At 42.8% G+C, this 19,009-nt stretch overlaps 1 protein-coding gene across 9 annotated transcripts in view; it reads right to left on the bottom strand.

Annotated features, from left to right (window-relative positions):
• Nucleotides 1-19,009, bottom strand: part of CDH18 (cadherin 18) — a 1,028,199-nt gene that overhangs the window by 79,027 nt on the left and 930,163 nt on the right. For all 9 annotated transcript variants that reach the window (XM_074987814.1, XM_074987813.1, XM_074987811.1 and 6 more), the window contains one exon: nt 202-338. In XM_074987814.1, coding sequence (XP_074843915.1) covers nt 202-338 — 137 coding nt within the window. The remainder of the gene's footprint in view (nt 1-201; nt 339-19,009) is intronic.

Raw genomic sequence — 19,009 nt, 5'->3', positions numbered from 1 at the left:
AAATACATGTATTTGTAATTTTTTCTGGAATTAGAGAAGTAACTGTTCCTTAAATTATCTTTTACCTCCAAATTGGTGGAAAAAGGCCTGCCTTTGAAGAGAATCCTTACATAATTAGGAGAATTCCCTTCAATATATTAGTCTGGCATTCATAAATTATGGAAGTTCTTTCGTTACACAACAAGTAAATGTATTACTTACCTATCTCAGAAGCAGCAACTGTGATGTTGTACCATGGTGTTTCTTCTCTGTCAAAGATCTTGGCTGTCTTAATAGTTCCAGTGGTTGCATCAATGATGAAATACATATCTTCTTCTCTATTATGGTCAATAAAATATCTATGGAGGAATAAGAAGCATCAATAAAAAGGATTATTCTTTGTTGCATATATCACTGCAAAGCTGAAGAAGCTTACACAGGAATATAATATGGGTAATTTTTAAGTCTTTAAAAGCCAATACCAGGTTTTTGTTTTTTTTTTAAAACAAGGCTAGGAGAAGTTTTATAATACTAAAGGATCCAAAATAAAATTAAGTTCATTTTTTATTTCATCACTAATACAAAACAAAATTGCCACAGGAAATTTATAAGACATATTGGCTATGTCTACACTAGCCAAAAACTTCAAAATGGCCATGCAAATGGCCATTTCAAAGTTTACTAATGAAGCGCTGAAATACATATTCAGCACTTCATTAGCATGCGGGCGGCCGCGGCACTTCGAAATTGATGTGGCTCGCTGCCGCGCGGCTCGTCCAGATGGGGCTCCTTTTCGAAAGGACCCCAGCTACTTTGAAGTCCCCCTTATTCCTATGAGCAGATGGGAATAAGGGGAATTCAAAGTAGCCGGCTTCCTTTCGAAAAGGAGCCCCACCTGGATGAGTCACACGGTGGCGAGCCACGTCAATTTCAAAGTGCTGTGGCCACCCACATGCTAATAAGGCGCTGAATATGCATTTCAGTGCTTCATTAGGAAACTTTGAAATGGCCATTTGCATGGCCATTTCGAAGATTTTGGCTAGTGTAGACACGGCTGTTTTGTCAGAAATTCATTTTTACATAGCAGGAAAAACAATGCAATTCTACTACTAATTATTTGCTGTGACTGTAGTCTTCCTTATTTGCTTATTTTGCATACCAATAGCATAGACTGTCTCACTGACATTAATTCTGAAACAGGACATAAAATAATTTTGCACATTAATGTTTGGATAAGAAATAACAGATTCATGAAATTGCAACTGGCACTAGACTAGAAGCAGAACTAACAAATCTTAACTGCCTTGGCTGCTTGGCATGTTGCCTAGCAATGAAAGTGAGAGGCTTGAAGCAGAGGGGGAAAAAAGTGTGCGGGAACATCAGAAAAGACTGACAAAAATATTTTTTCAAAGCATAATTCCTTCATGAGTACTTTTAACAAATGTATCACTTGCAGATTGCAATCAAGCTGTCTTTCTAAATCCAAGCTTATTCATAATCTCTGATGAAAAATTAAGGAAGGATATTAAATATTTCCTATGTATTGTAAATGGCTCTTCACATAGTTTATGACAGTCATGCTGTTGTTTTTGTAACAGTTTTAATATATATTAAAAATGTATGCACTTGGACTGAGGTGGAGATGGACATAGGAGATGGATGTGTCGAGAGTCTCTGGGTTAGACTAAGAGGGGTAAAAAACAAAGGCAATGTTCTGCTAGGAGTCTACAACAGGCCACCTACCCAGGTGGAAGAGGTGGATGAGGTTTTTTTTTTAAACAACTAACAAAGTCACTCAGGGCCCTAGATTTGGTGGTGATCGGGGACTTCAACTACCCAGATATATGTTGGGAAACTAAAACAGCAGGGCACAGACTATCCAGAAAATTCTTGGATTGCATTGGAGACAATTTTTTTCCAAAAGACTTAAAAAGCTACCAGGGGGAAGCTGTTCTAGATTTGATTTAAACAAATAGGGAGGAATTGGTAGAGAACTTGAAAGTAGAGGGCAGCTTGGGTGAAGTGATCATGAAATCAGAGTTCACAATTCTAAGGAAGTGTAGAAGGGAAAACAGCAAAATAGAGATAATCGATTTCAGGAGGGCAGATTTTGGTAAACTCAGAGAGCTGGTAGGTAAGGTCCCATGGGAAGCAAAACTGAGGGGAAAAACAGCTGAGGAGAGTTGGCAGTTTGTCTAAGATACATTATTAAGGGCCCAAATGCAAGCTATCCCACTGCGTAGGAAAGATAGAAAATATGGCAAAACACTGCCTTGGCTTAACCAGGAGATCTTGCATGATCTCAGAATAAAACAGGAATCATATAAAAAATGGAAACAAAGACAAATTACAAAGGATGAATATAGGCAAACAACACAAGAATGCAGGAGCAAGATTAGAAAGGCTAAGGCACAAAATGAGCTCAAACTAGCTACAGGAATAAAGGGAATCAAGAAGGCTTTTTAGAAATATATTAGAAACAAGAGGAAGACCAGGGACAGGGTAGGGCCATTGCTCAGTGAGGAGGGAGAAACAGTAACAGGGAACTTGGAAATGGCAGAGATGCTTAATGACTTCTTTCTTTTGGTCTTCACTGAGAAGTCTGATGAAGGAATGCCTGACATAGTGAATGATAGTGGGAAAGGGGTAGGGTTAGATGTTGAAATAAGAAAAGAACAAGTTAAAAATCACTTAGAAAAATTAGATGTCTGCAAGTCACCAGGGCCTGATGACATGCATCCTAGAACACTCAAGAAGCTGATATAGGAGGTATCTGAGCCTTTATCTATCGTCTTTGGAAAACCATGGGAGACAGGACAGATTCCAGAAGACTGGAAAAGGGCAAATATAGTGCCCATCTATAAAAAGGGGAATAAGAATAACCCAGGAAACTACAGGGCAGTCAGCTTAACTTCTGTGCCAGGAAAGATAATGGAGCAGGTAATTAAAGAAATCATCTGCATACACTTGGAAGGTGGTAAGGTAATAGGGAACAGCCAGCATGGATTTGTAAAGAACAAATCATGTCAAATCAGTCTGATAGCTTTCTTTGATAGGATAATGAGCCTTGTGGATAGGGGAGAAGCGGTAGATGTGGTATACCTAGACTTTAGTAAAGCATTTGATATGGTCTTGCATGATATTCATTTAAAAAAAAACTAGGCAAATACAATTTAGATGAGGCTACTATAAGGTGAGTGCATAACGGGCTAGATAACCGTACTCAGAGAGTAGTTCTTCATGGTTGTCAATCCTGGTGGAAAAGTATAACAAATGGGGTTCCGCAGGGGTCTGTTTTTGGACCAGTTCAGTTCAATATCTTCATCAACAATTTAGATATTGGCATAGAAAGCATGCTTATTAAGTTTGCAGATGATACCAACCTGGGAGGGGTTGCAACTGCTTTGGAGGATTGGGTCATAATTCAGAATGATCTGGATAAATTGGAGAAATGGTCTGAGGTAAACAGGATGTAGTTTAATAAGAACAAATGCAAAGTGCTCCACTGGGGAAGGAACAATCAGTGTCACACATACAGAATGGGAAGAGACTGTCTAGGAATGACTACAGCAGAAAGGGATCTAGGGGTTATAGTGGACCACAAGCTAAATATGAGTCAACAGTGTGATACTGTTGCAAAAAAAGGAAACATGTTTCTGGGATGCATTAACAGGTATGTTGTGAGCAAGACACAAGAAGTCATTCTTCCACTCTACTCTGCGCTGGTTACGCCTCAGCTGGAGTATTGTGACCAGTTCTGGACACCACTTTTCAAGAAAGATGTGGAGAAATTAGAGAGGGTCCAGAAAAGAGCAACAAGAATGATTAAAGGTCTAGAGAATGTGACCTATGAAGAAAGGCTGAAGGAATTGGGCTTGTTTAGTTTGGAAAAGAGAAGATTGAGGGGTGACATGATAGCGGTTTTCAGGTATCTAAAAGGGTGACATAAGGAGGAGGGAGAAAACTTGTTCTTTTTGGCCTCTGAGGATAGAACAAGAGGCAATAGACTTAAACTGCAGCAGGGGAGGTTTAGGTTGGACATTAGGAAAAAGTTCCTAACTGTCAGGGTGGTCCAACAGTGGAATAAATTGCCAAGGGAGGTTGTGGAATCTCTATGGCTGGAGATATTTAAGAACAGGTTTGCTAGATGTCTATCAGGGATGGTTTAGACAGTACTCAGTCCTGCCATTAGGGCAGGGGGCTGGACTGGGTGGCCTCTTGAGGCCCCTTGAAGTCCTAATATTCGATGATTCCTTTCCCCACCCTACCACATGGTTTGCAGGCTCTGCATGGTTTCTTCCCTCCCATGTCCCTTTCCACCCAGCATTTCTTTTTTACAGGAATTGCTATGCAGCTGCCTGGCTCTCTGGGGTGGTGACCCTCCCCATGTCCCTTTCCAGCCAGTATTTCTTTTTACTTTACAGGAATCCCCCATGCCACGTGGCTGCTAGTCTCTTTGGGGTGGAGATCCCCCTCCTCCATTTCCCTTTCCACTCAGCATTTGTTTTTCTTTTTCAGGAATCCATGCCCACAAAGTAATGTGCTGAATAAGTGATGGCGAATGATGTATTGCAGAATGCACACTTAGAATCCCATCCTTAATAAGCCTTTAGCAGCCTTCGAAAAAGAAACTTTCCCTGATCATAGACACAGAGACCGATTCATTCCATTTGAAAGCACATTATGTGAATTGTATCTTAATTTTGACCTTCATTTTCCAGATGCTATGCCAATTGGTGGAGAGAGGAACAGAAAGAGAAAGAGATGCAAGCAGGATCTAATCCTGCAGCACATGGAGCAGAGTGAAGCAGGGCACACTAAGCTGACAAAGTGGTGCCATAGTACAGCTCAGTGGCATCAGATTCAAGGTGAGATGAAGCAAACAATGCTTGACTTCCGGCAACAGCAAATGGCAAAGCAGAGTGAGGCTGCGGCAAAGCTCATAACGGCAGTTATGGAGCAAGTGGAGATCCTGTGCTCCCTGGTGAAACTGCAGAGGGACTCCCAAGATAGCACTGCAGGAGCTGACACCTGCTGCCCAGAATCCCATGAAGAGAGGTTGCCCACCACCCCATTGTCATGGTCCCTGAATGCAGGGAGGGAGGGCAAGGACAGCCTGCCACTCCAGCCCCAAGGGCCAGTGCAGAAGTCTATTCAAGTGCCCTTGAGAAGGCATCTTTTCCCTGCCACTTAAAATCTCTCCTCCACACAAAATAAAATCACTCCTTTGAGTCTGGTGTGATTTTGTGGCATGCAGGAGTTGAAGCATTTGGAGATCCATGCTTGTGCTGGAATGCTGCAGTAGGAAATGTTGCGATTTCCAGTTTGTTTTCGCATGGTTACTGGTGCATTGAATTCTGGGACAGTGCTTTGCATTCTGGGATTCAAGCATGGAACACCCACAAGCAACCAGGGTTAAGGAACTGGGGATAGGTACCCACAATGCACTGCTCATGCTTTCGAACCTGCACAGTGCAGTGGGGATGTGGAAACTTGGCATGTAAAAATGGTGGGTCAAATTTGAAGAAGTTTTCTGAATATTTAATTTGAATTCATAAGAATGAGGTTAAAATCAATTTTATCTCATTGTGTAGATGTAGCCTCAGTAGAGTTTGAACATGAACCTAACCTAATGATTAGAGAAGTTCAATGAGTAAACCTAGAGTTGGGACTGATTACTATGCTAGGTAGCCAATATCAACAATCCTTCAAGACTGAGGCCTCTTGAAAGGAAGCAGGCAAGACTGAGAGCAACTGGTGCTATCTACATTCAAGGTGCGGAGGTTGACAGAGCTGGTGCCAATGACTTGGGTGTCTTAGGGGAACACACCGAAGAGTGAGAGTGGTGCCGCACTGGAAGATTCAGGGACTGCTGATGTGGAGATGAGCTCTTTTTCAGCACCAGGCCTAGGGTAGAGTATGGTGCACTGTGCAGGAAGAAGTGGGTGTTGAGCTCTGCTGCAAAAGTTGCAGTCCTACTTCATGTGGAGCTGATGTAGCTGAAAGTCACGCTCCTTACAAGTCTAGGGCTTAAAACCCATTACTTGGTTGATGAGCTTTACCCAAACAACAGAGACAGGAGTCACAAGCATCACTCGTCAGCTCAAACTTCAAGCAGGACCTGCACTGCTTAAAGCCCAGGGGCTTTTTCACACCCCAGACCCCTGTAGGGGAGATGAGAGGTGATGGGAAGATCTTTCCTACCTACTCATCATCCACAACCCTGGGCTCAGTGCCCACTGGTGTCCAATGCCTATTTCCTTCCATCTTTCCCTGTCTAGTGTGGACTGGCTTAGTTTCTGTAGACTAGCTCTGCACCAATGCACTATATCATCTACCCATTCTCTGTGGGGTCTGCCTCTCCCATTTAAACCTTCCATTATGCTGAATACCAGGGTTTTGATTTTTGTTGATCGTTCATGCTATAAATATGCCTGAATTGCTGTAACTTCCATTGTATAACCTTCTGCAGTAGTAACAAAGAGGAAGCCATGCTAGTCTATAGACTATCAAAACAAAAAGCAGTCAAGTAGCACTTTAAAGACTAGCAAAATGGTCTATTAGGTGAGCTTTCGTGGGACAGACCCACTTCTTCAGACCATATCCAGACCAGAACAGACTCAATATTTAAGGCACAGAGAACCAAAAACAGTAAGCAAGGAGGACAAATCAGAAAAAGATAATCAAGGTGAGCAAACAAGAACTTTACCAAATATTCATAAACCTGAATTACCCATCAGGAGAAGTAAAAAAACAATTCAACAGGGCCAGACGCATACCCAGAAACCAGCTACTCCAAGATCAGCCCCAAAAAGCCAAGAACAGAACACCACTGGTCATCACTTACAGCCCCCAACTCAGACCACTGCAACGAATTATTAAAGACCTACAACCTATTCTTAATCAGGATGCTACACTCCAGAAGGCCCTGCGTGACATGCCTGTTCTCTCCGACAGACAACCTCCCAACCTCATGAGGATCCTTACTAACAGCCACAGTCTATACCCCAGGAACACCAGTCCTGGAACCTTTCCCTGCAACAAAGCCTGCTGCCAGCTTTGTCCACATATCTTCTTTGATAATACCATCACTGGACCTAACCAGGTTACTCACAGAATCATGGGCACTTTCTCATGCTCCTCTACTAACATCATATATGCCATCATGTGCCAACAACGCCCAGATGCTTTGCATATTGGACAGACTTCTAACTCCCTTAGACAAAGGGTCAACGGGCACAAAACAGACATCAAAACACTCCAGATCCACAAACCAGTTAGTCAACATTTTAATGGAATGGGGCATTCTGTCAATGACCTCAAGGTATGTGTGTTACTGAAAAGAAATTATCGCTCCTGTGTAGAAAGGGAAGTGGACGAACTGACATTTATATTCAAATTCGGAATATTAACACATGGTTTAAATCGTGATGTGAACTTTCTGAGTCACTATAGGGGCTCGTCTACATACTTAACTCAATCTAATTCTTGATCTTCCCTCCACCCCTCCACTCTCTGATTTGCTCACCTTGATTATCTTTTTCTGATTTGTCCTCCTTGCTTACTGTTTTTGGTTCTCTGTGTCTTAAATATTGAGTCTGTTCTGGTCTGGCTATGGTCTGAAGAAGTGGGTCTGTCCCTTGAAAGCTCACCTAATAAACCATTTTGCTAGTCTTTAAAGTGCTACTTGACTGCTTTATGCTTCTGCAGTAGGTTCTCTTTCAGCTATATCATCATATATAATTCCTTGTTGGTGACCATCTGCATCCATCCTATTCTCATGATCTTTCTGTAACAACTCCTCTCAAATGCCAATATTCTTCTCTTTGAATCTTTTGCTATCACCTGTGTCTCACATTTGTACAACATACACATGTTTTCGAGATGCTAAGCTTCACTCCTAAGCTAATCGTTTCACTTTTCCAGATCTTATCCATCATCTTCAAACTTGCTCTTGCTTTTGCTATTCTAGTCACTATTTCTTTCTTACGGTCTAAATCATACATTATGTTGTTCCTCAGATATGTGAGCTTCTCTACATTCTCTAGTTCAATCCCATATGCACTGATATTCCTTCCTATCTCCTTGTCTCCATATACCATTGTTTTTGTTTTATCGATGTTCATAATCAGTCCATACTGTTTCCATTCCTTGTTTAACGCCTGCATCATTTTCTTTAGCTTATCCTCATCTTCCTCAATAACTATACCTTCTGCAAATCTCAGTTGTTAATTCTTTTCCCATGCACAGATATCCCTTCTACCGCTTCCTTGATCTTGTCCATCACTCTCTCCAGATACGTGATGAAGATACTTGGTGATACCAGATCTTGCTTCGACTGCCACTCCCTATTAATATTCCTAATCATCTTATACACCTCCCTGATCTTCATTCACCATAATGACTCTCTATATCTTCACACTTCTCCTCTAACTATTTTGCCTTATCCTTTCTAGTCCTTTTCCTTACTTCATTACGTTTCACATTACATTGCTGTTCCGCCCTCTCTAATACATCCATTCTGATCTTCAGTGTTCTCTTCTCTTGGACCAATTTCAGTGTCTCCAGAGTAATCCACTTTTTATTGATCTTCTCTTCTGGAACAGTCTGTTCAATTGCCTCTCCTATCGCTATGGCTCTCTCTTCAACTCTCTTCTCTAGGTCTTTCTCTGTGGCCACATGCCTAATCTCCTCTTTCAGCGCTGCTCTGTATGCATTATCTATTTTTTCCCTCACCTAGACTCACCACATCTTGTCTCTTCTTAAATTGTGTCTTACACTTTCTCTTGAGTTTATGTTTCGATCACCAGATTGTGGTCTGAGTCTATATCCACTCCTTGGAAAGTTCAGCACTGCTGTACTGAGTGTCTCAGGCTACGTCTACACGTGAAGCCAACATCGAAATAGCTTATTTCGATCTAGCAACATCGAAATAGGCTATTTCGATGAGTAACGTCTACACGTCCTCCAGGGCTGGCAACGTCGATGTTCAACTTCGACGTTGCGCGGCACCACATTGAAATAGGCGCTGCGAGGGAACGTCTACATGCCAAAGTAGCACACATCGAAATACGGGTGCCAGGCACAGCTGCAGACAGGGTCACAGGGCGGACTCAACAGCAAGCCGCTCCCTTAAAGGGCCCCTCCCAGACACAGTTGCACTAAACAACACAAGATACACAGAGCCGACAACTGGTTGCAGACCCTGTGCCTGCAGCATGGATCCCCAGCTGCGGCAGCAGCAGCCAGAAGCCCTGGGCTAAGGGCTGCTGCCCACGGTGACCATAGAGCCCCACAGGGGCTGGAGAGAGAGCATCTCTCAACCCCTCAGCTGATGGCCGCCATGGCGGACCCCACTATTTCGAAGTTGCAGGACGCGCAACGACTACACGGTCCCTACTTCGACGTTGAACGTCGAAGTAGGGCGCTATTCCTATCCCCTCATGGGGTTAGCAACTACGACGTCTCGCCGCCTAACGTCGAAGTTAACTTCGAAATAGCACCCGGCACGTGTAGCCGTGACGGGCGCTATTTCGAAGTTAGTGCCGCTACTTGGAAGTAGCGTGCACGTGTAGACACGGCTTCAGAGAGACTGATCAAAGAACTGAAAGATATTTCCACTGAGCATTGAGAACGAGATTGATATTTCAAAGGAGAAAGTAGAAAGAGCAGTGAAATGACTAAAGAACAACAAGAATCCTGGGAATAAGATCACAGGAGAGATGACCAAATATGGCAGAGAAAGTATGATTCAGGAAATATACTGACTATGTACTATAGCATGGACAGAAGGGAAGGCACCTAAGGAATGGACAAGATCTGTGTTAGTGACAATACACAAGAAAGGAAGTACATTGGAGTGCAAGAACTACAGAACAATTGCCCTAACGAGTCATCTTGGCAAGGTGCTGATGATCATACTGATGGAGAGACTAAGATGGCAGATAGAAGAACATCTAGCAGACAAGGAAGCAGGATTCAGGAAACATAGATGTACCTTACAGCAGATATTGGCACTAAGATTGATAGCAGAGAAAGCTCAATGAAAGAACAAGAACATACACACTTGCTTCGTTGATTTTGAGAAGGAATTTGAAAGTATAGATCCCTACCCACTGCCTAACACTCACTAACTTAAAATAATGGCCATGCTGAAGAACACTGTGCCCTTGTAGCTTTTACTCTCCTCCATCAGCACAGCATACACCATAATATAAAAAGAGCTGTAGAGTAATAAGTGATTCTGGGCCATGTCTATACCACGAAACCCACTGAGCAAGCAGCTCAGGCTCCCTCTCCTACTTCATGCTGGCAGGTGGGCATGAGACAGGATAGATGTCAGGATGTTTACCACACCACAGAAGCTCATTAGAGCTATCTTCCAGAAAAAACATAAGATAACTGAACCTGTGAATTTGTTTACATCTGTATGTTTGTTTTTGTTTTGGAAGGCTTTCATTCTCTTCCCTATTTGTCAGCAGTGAGCTACAGGAAGATCGACTACAAGATCACACACTTTTTGTAAGCACAGGTTTGGCTATAGGTTACTCAAATCCAAAGGCCCTCACATTTGAGGAGGGTTTCTGAATTTGAGGGGTTGCTTTTGGTCAATCACTAATAAATATAATATGTTGCATGTAAAAATGTAAATGTAATTCAACTCTGGATCACTGATATTCTTAAAGGTCACAGAAATAATCAAATCATCTCTATATTCTACCAGCCATGTAGTAAAAGTTAAAATAGATTCCTGCATTTGCTCCACTATTTGAAACAAATTTCCCTATATAGTTTTAATTTTGTAACCTTGTGAATGTATTAATTAGTATATTTGAGAGCTCCAAGCAGAAAGTTAGCATTGTAATCCAGACTGAACTGAATCAAGTCATTACAGCTCCCAGTATCATTTGGTAGCTGGAAAGCAGGCTTGTCTACTCTGCAGTACAGTAGGTATCTTAACCATTACCACATATCATCTATTATGAGGTAATACTACATGACAGTTAGACAAAGCAGAACATCAAGAGCAGCAGAAAGACTCTACTACACGCTCTACTAAGTTTCCATAAAAAGAGTAGCCTGAAGCTCACAGAAAAGCTTTGTAGGCTTCCTTAATTTGGTTAATACTTTCTACTTCCCTTGGCAATAGAGCCACTGCTTTGTTATAAAAGGCAATTGAACCATGAGGCCTAATTTACTTTGTATCTGAATCTTCTACGTATTAGTGTTTTAGCAATAGTGACAAGAGTCAGGTTGGAAAGGAGGAAAAGGAAGCAGTTTATTTTCTAATGAAGTGAGGAAGATAATCAGACTAGTTCAATTTCCTACAGTTAATCAGTCTCCCTCTACTGGTTAATGAAGTTCATTATAGCAAAGGAGAATAAAGAGTGCTTTGGTAAAACACGAAAATGCTTTGAATTTCACATCAGGAATACAGGTTGAACCTCTCTAATCCAGAACTCTCTCTCATCCAGCAAACTCTGTAATGTGGCATGATATTAGTTAGCCAGATGACCACTTATCATGGGTGTGGCCAAGTTTCCTGTGGTCCCGTAAAGTTTGTTCACAGGCACCACTCCTGGCTCTCAGTGTTCTGTGCTGTTATTTAGCTGTAATTTACTCCTAACTGTCTTCTAAGAGCCGAGTAAGGTGTGAGAGTGCTGGTAATGTGCTAGAAAATATTGACCTCCTGTGGTACGGCAAATTCAATTGTTTGGCACTGCTCAGGTCCTGGGGATGCTGGATGAGAGGGGTTCAGCCTGTACAGTGAATCCTTCCTTGCTCAGCCACAGAGGGATCCAAAGAGTTAGTCACTTGGAAGGTGCAATTTTAAATCCGACAATGATGGATATTGTTCAGAAAAGCAGATGTTTATATTTCATATTATTTGTATCACAGAGGTCAAATCAAGATTAGGACCCCTTTGAACCAGGGACCATCAAACAGCTAATAAGAGAGAATCCTTGCTCTGAACACCTTGCAATCTAAATTAAGGGTGTACAAAATAAATTAATCCAACAGATGATTAGAGGAAATCTTAAAATTGTTGTTTAAAACAGAGAGTAGAATCCTGGATGTAGTGTAAAAATGACTACATGAAAAATATTTGTAAATTTATATGGTATTTCAAGAAGAGGTTGTATTCTCAGCACTTGCACTAACTATGAACCAAGCTACCACCATGCTTTGTGCTCTTGTCAAGCTTACTGAGAATTGTCTGTAACCTCTGTTTTTTGTGTATGCAGAACCTTTAAAAAGTAATGCCAAATAGAAACAGGGTACTAAGAAAATTGGGACAATTGGTGTAGCAGTCCTTAATTAAATAAGGTACTAAAATAATTGGTGTACGAGCTAGAAATAATTGGGGTAGATGTCTCTGTACCATGACTAAATAGCACCCAGGGGCAAAGTAGGTTTGGAGTCTCACCCCCTACTTGTTAAACTTTTAAATACCTCTATTTCACATTTAGCCCCACTTCACAATTTCTAATGCACAATTTGCATGTGATTGATCTGTCATATAAGATGATAAATTTTCATTGCTAGGATCTGTACAAGAAAAACAGCACCCTGAGCCCCGCACCCAGCCTTCCCCTAGAGCTGGCAATGGGTTTGTATTAATTGTGTGGGATGTGGTGGAATTTTGTTTGCTGTACAGTAACCCCTCAAGGTACGCAGTAGGGGTATGCAGGGATTGGAGGGGACCCCCAGGCATGCGGCTGGAGCCCCCTGCTGTGGGAGGTGAGCTGGGGCACACAGGGAAGGTGACCTGAGGCCACAGGGGCGGGGTAGTTGGGGGATTGAGCTGGTGGGGGGTTTAACAGGGTGAACAGGCTTGGCTGTCAAGCAGTGCTGCTCTGGGAAGCAGGGGGAAGGGGTTCTTAGCCTGCCTAACTGCCTGCAGCTGCAGGAAGCTAGGCAGGCTGACAGCCCAGCAGCTTTGCATTGTGTGAACTTGAAATCGCGTAAAGCGAGGGTTAATGTATGAATCGGGGGTCAGCCACGTAAGAGCGAGGTTATGTATTCTGAGACCTAACTGTAATCAATGGGTTTATAAATATACCCCAATGTGACCTACTGTTCTTTGGACCAGTAAATGTAAGCTGCACATCTTGCTCCCCAGATTGGATGTAGTGCTTTATGTATAGTGCTGATCTAGTTCTGACCAGCTATCACTGATTGAGTTGAGCTATCTGTATCTGAATGATAACTAAATATGAACCCTCTAACTTATCTCACAGAAGTAGCCCGGATTTAGGACATAGTATCAAGGACCATTCTCTTCCCTGAAGCACTCAGGAAGCATAGTTTTATTTTTATACGAGGGAAATTAGATTATGCCACGTGCACATACAATACCTGTTAGCATATTAAGTAATGGGAAAAATGTTGCATGAGAACCATTTTCAAAATTCTAGTAGCTGAAAATAAGTAGAGCAGTGCAAAGTCACAAAATTGGCATTGAATCTGTATCTGCAAAAATGATTTGTGGATAGCACATCCACATCGGTGAATGCAGTCACCCATGGACTTAAATGGGACATCGGCAAATTTGCAAGTGTAACTTCCCACAGGTGGACTTGAAGCTAGGACCTTCTGGAGCTTAGGGCAGGCACCTCTACAGCTTGAGCTAAAGGCCAGCTAGTCCCCAGCTTGGACTGTAGAGGACACATTCATTTTGCATGAGGTGGTCTAGGTACCACTATATAGGCCAATTAACCACACATAGGTGTGCAGGTTACACAAGGTTCTAGATACCAAATTTGTATCCACAAAAATGAGCTACACATATACACATCCACATACACAGATGGGGATACATGTGGATGTGAAGCATATGTCCGTGGATTTCTAGGGCTCTAAAAATGAGATGACTGAAAATGACTAAATCCAAGTACTTAGGATCCTATATCACATCCTACGGTAGGTGTTTAACTGAAGTGAAATGCAGAATTGCTCAAGCAAAAGCAGCATTTCAGAAAACAAGACACATTCTCACAAACAGATCTTTATCACTGGAGATTAGGAAAAGACTGGTGTGATGTTATGGGCTACGTCTACACGTGCAGCCAACATCGAAATAGTCTATTTCGATGAATAACGTCTACACGTCCTCCAGGGCCAGCAACGTCGATGTTCAACTTCGACGTTGCTCAGCCCAACATCGAAATAGGCGCAGCGAGGGAACGTCTACACGTCAAAGTAGCACACATCGAAATAGGGATGCCGGGCACAGCTGCAGACAGGGTCACAGGGCGGACTCAACAGCAAGCTGCTCCCTTAAAGGGCCCCTCCCAGACACAGTTGCACTAAACAACACAAGATACACAGAGCTGACAACTGGTTGCAGACCCTGTGCCTGCAGCATAGATCCCCAGCTGCCGCAGAAGCAGCCAGAAGCCCTGGGCTAAGGGCTGCTGCCCACGGTGACCATAGAGCCCCGCAGGGGCTGGAGAGAGAGCATCTCTCAACCCCCCAGCTGATGGCCGCCATGGAGGACCCAGCAATTTCGACGTTGCGGGATGCGGATCGTCTACATGGTCCCTACTTCGACGTTGAATGTCGAAGTAGGGCGCTATTCCTATCTCCTCATGAGGTTAGCGACTTCGACGTCTCGCCACCTAACGTCGAAGTTGGTGCCGCTACTTCGAAGTAGCGTGCACGTGTAGACGCAGCTATGTAGAACTAGTCCTCATGTATGGATGCGAATCATGGACTATCAGTAAACAAGTTGAGAAGCACGTCGAAGCCACAGAAATGCAGTTCTTAGGAAGGATGTTGTGCATCTTATGGACGACCAAAAGGACGAATGAGTCTGTCTTAAATGAAGCCAACAGCAAAAGAACACTGTTAAATAGGATAAGAACAAGGCAGGCAAAATTTATAGGCCATATAATTAGAAAGTCTGCACTTGACAATTTAGCGACAACAGGAAAGTATAATGGAAAGCGATGATGAGGTAGACAACATGAGAAATATTGTACAGTATCACTTCATGGTTGCATTGCCACAGTACTGCGGATACTCACAATAGACAGGGGCGGAGGGTCATGATCACCTATGCTAATCAGCATGGCACAAATGAATGAATGAATGAATGAATGAAAAAATGAGACAGTCTCAAGTCTTCACACTGCAGCCATACTTCTCGCTAGATAACTTGGTGCATTAGGATTTAGAGAATAGTGGACAACTGAGCATTTTTAGAACTCTTCTGCATAAGCAGAGCAGCTTCAGGAAGAATGCCTCAAGATGAATGCTCTATGACTAGGGCGAAGCACCAGACAAAACCACCCAAATGGATGGCACCAATGCCCAGGGAGTGTCACAGCCTTGAAGCAGTGTTAGTAGAACAACTCCAGGGCTACTGCTAGTTTAAAGCCTGTTGGAGCAAGTTTCCTTCCAACTTAACACTCATGAAAATATTCAGCACACTGTTTCTTTACTTGCATTACCTCTGAGCTCTGTGCTCTTGGGGAACCAGAGCATGGCCACCTGTCAGCTCAGTGCTCTTGGGGAGCCAAAGAGTGATACTCATGGAAAACAATCCCCCTCTCTCAGGCCGCTGCTTGAATCAAAGATAAAGCAAGGAAAAGGCATGGGAAGACACACCTAAGTTCCTCCAGACAAGGGTGATGGGATTAAGAAAACACCCCCATTCTCATCTGTATTGAAGATAGGACAGAGAGACATCTCCATTAGCACAGAGAATGGAGAACAGATCTTCCAAAGCAGGACCCACACTGAATTATGGGATACTGAAAGCAGACAAGCACTGCCTGATGGGAAATCTCTGCTCCATATGCTCAACCCCAAATTAGTCATTATCAGACCAATTCTAGTAGTGGGTCTTATTGATAAATGCATAGTTGCATTGTGAGCTCTTTCAAGGAACACCACCCATAGCCAGGCATGATCATTTTCCATTGTCTCACCTATATTTACCCATAATCAAATCCACCTGGGATCACCATCTGGGAACCCTGATCAGTGCAAGATCCACAGAATGGTGAGACCTCCTGAGGCACAGCCTCCTGACCCTGCCTTAGGTAATCAGTTATATGGTTTGCTAGCCCTAACATTTCTAATCAGTTTCAGTTCAGATTTAACATTGTAACTGTTAGATACACACTCATTACCCAGAAATAATAACTTCAATTGTTAAGCTGTCTGCTTCTCTTTTTTGATTTCTCTCTCGCTCACTCTTCCTCAGGGGCGTTGCTTTGGCTTCTCCATTCACTCTGCAGCAACACACCTTGTCCCTAAGCTTACAGATCCCTGGAGTGCTGAGAACTCCTGTGGGATTTGCCCATCAAGTGGGTTAATAGTCGAATGGTTGTGCTGCCAAAGTAAGGACTGGGGAGGGGGTGCTGAGCCAGGGTGGCATATGAGGGTAGCAGCAGAAGGTGCTGTTTAACCTAGCCGCTGAGCCCAAGGGAACATGAGGGCTGTAGCTTGGCACTGCTGTGTAGCCCAGCACACTGAGTAGAGGGACCCATAAGGCTGTAAGTGCTGATTATCCACTCCTCTCTGGCAGTGTGTGTGTGTGTCCACCTGAGTGCAGGGTGGGTAGAAATTAATCCTGTGGACCCTGGCCTAGGCAGGATAGCTCCATTGGGAAGGAAGTGGCAGAAGGGAGAAGTAAATGTCTTTATGAACACTAGTAATACAAGCAACACGCTGATAGAATTATTCATATACACCCCTCATGATCCCAAATATATGAGCATACCCCAGAGTAATGGGCAAATCTGGTAATGCTTGGACCAGAAAGAAGAGAGAAAATTATGAACAAAGTTTGAGAAGAAATTATGACCAATTTTCATTTTTGGTTTTCTTGTTTTTTCTGTACTTGGCCAGGTCTCTCTCCTTCTCTCTCTTTCTCTCTCTCTCTCTAAGTTTTTATACCTATAACTTAAAGCTTTGTAGGAATGAAAACAATCTTGCAAAATTTAATTCAAGGGATTTTTAACAGCAACAAAACAGCTCTCCTTAAGATGAAATTGGGGCATTTTGCATGTTTCTACAGAAAATTAATTTTCTTCCCAAAGGAAATTTTAAACTCCTAAGAATGCAGTTTGAAAAACAAAAGACAGTTTAGAGATGAGTGAAATGAAATGCAAAATATTACAATTCACTGTAATTAGGTTAAAATGGTTCCTTTGTTAACCATGTAATGCCATAGTGCAAATCCAGGCCCAGATTCACTGCATTCTGATTAAGAGAATTATACTGTTTAGGCATCTTTGAACAGCAGGAAACTGGAGGGTAATGATGTAAGGTGAACAATAGTAAGGATGTCTGTAAATCCCATCCCTGTATCTCCGTATATGAAAAGCTAGTCTTTGATCTGGCCATCCCAAAACAAATTAAATTGAAGAAATTTATCATGATGACTGAGCTAAGAAAAATATTGCCTTTCATCTGCTTTTATAATTTGTAATGCAGAGAGCTGAGCACAGTAAAATGCCTAGGTAAGGTAAATTAGATGTATTAGAAAAAAATAAGGTAATTGATTTCTCAAGCACACAAGCCATTGGCAATTAAAATGCATTTTGAAATGGGTACAGAAGACAATCTTTCATTATCAATTTCAAGAAGGAGATACAAAAAGACTATGATGATATTGGGAATGGAAAAAAAAGTACAACGTCTTCCTTCTACTTTTACTACAGTGTCAGTACTAGCAACACATAGAATCAGAGACTACTGGGGCTTGAAGAGACCTCAGGAGGACATTGAGTCCAGCTCCCTGCCCAAAGCAGGATCAACCCTAATGAAATCATCCCCACCAGGACTTTGTCAAGCCAGGACTTAAAAACCTCCTAGGGATGGAGATTTCACCACTTCTCCAGGTAACACATTCCAGTGCTTCACCACCCTCCTGGTGAAGTAGTTCTTTCCTAATATCCAACATACACCTCTCCCTCTTTAACTTGAGATCACTGAGCCTTGTTCTGCCATCTGTCACTACTGAGAACAGTCTCTCTCCATCATTTTTTGAGCTCCCGTTCAGCGAGTTGAAGGCCGTTATCAAATCCCCCCTCAGTTTTCTCTTCTGTAAACTAAATAAGCCCAAATTCCCTAGCCTCTCCTCAGAGGTCATGTGCTCCAGCCCTTTAATACTTTTTGTTGCCCTCCGCTGGACCTGCTCCAGTGCATCCACATCCTTTCTATAGTGGAGACCCCAGAACTGGACACAATACTCCAGACATCGCCTCACCAGTGCCAAATATCAGGGAATAAAAACTTCTCTAGATCTGCTGGAAATGTTCCCCCTACTACAACCCAATATGCCATTAGCCTTCTTGGCTACAAGGGCACACTGTTGACTTATATCCAGGTTCTCATCCACTGTAATTGCTAGGTCCTTTTCTGATGCACTGTTACTTAGCCAGTCAGTCCCCGGCCTGTAACAATGCTTGGAATTCTTCCGTACCAATTCTCCAATTTAGCTAGGTCACTCTGGAACCTATCCCTACCCTCCAACATATCTCCCTCTCCCACTATCTTACTGTCATCTGCAAATTTGCTGAGGGTGCAATCCATTTCCTCATCCAGGCCATTAATAAAGATGTTGAACAATACCAGCCCTAGAACTGATCTTTGGGGCACTCCACTTGAAACTGACTGCCAACCAGACATTGAGCCATTGATCACGACCGGTTAGGCCTGATCACCTAGCCAGCTTTCTATTCACCTTACAGTTCATTTATCCAAGCCATACTTCCTTAACTTATGGGCAAGAATGCTGTGGGAGACTATGAAAAGCTTTGCTCACAGAATCAGAGAATCATAGGGCTGGAAGGGACCTCAGGAGGTCATCTAGTCCAGCCCCCTGCTTCAAGCAGGATCAACCCCTACTAAATCATCCCAGCCAGGACCTTGTCCAGCTGGGCATTAAAAACCTCAAGGGATGGAGAATCCACCACCTCCCTAGGCAACACATTCCAATGCTTCACCACCCGCCTGATGAAGAAGTTTTTCCTAATATCTAACCTACACCTTTCCCTCTTCAACTTCTGACCAT

This window comes from Carettochelys insculpta, chromosome 2 (genome assembly GCF_033958435.1).
Source record: "Carettochelys insculpta isolate YL-2023 chromosome 2, ASM3395843v1, whole genome shotgun sequence".
NCBI lineage: Eukaryota > Metazoa > Chordata > Testudines > Carettochelyidae > Carettochelys > Carettochelys insculpta.
The sequence above is the reverse complement of the archived record's forward strand: the minus strand, read 5'-3'. Positions and strand labels throughout refer to the sequence as shown.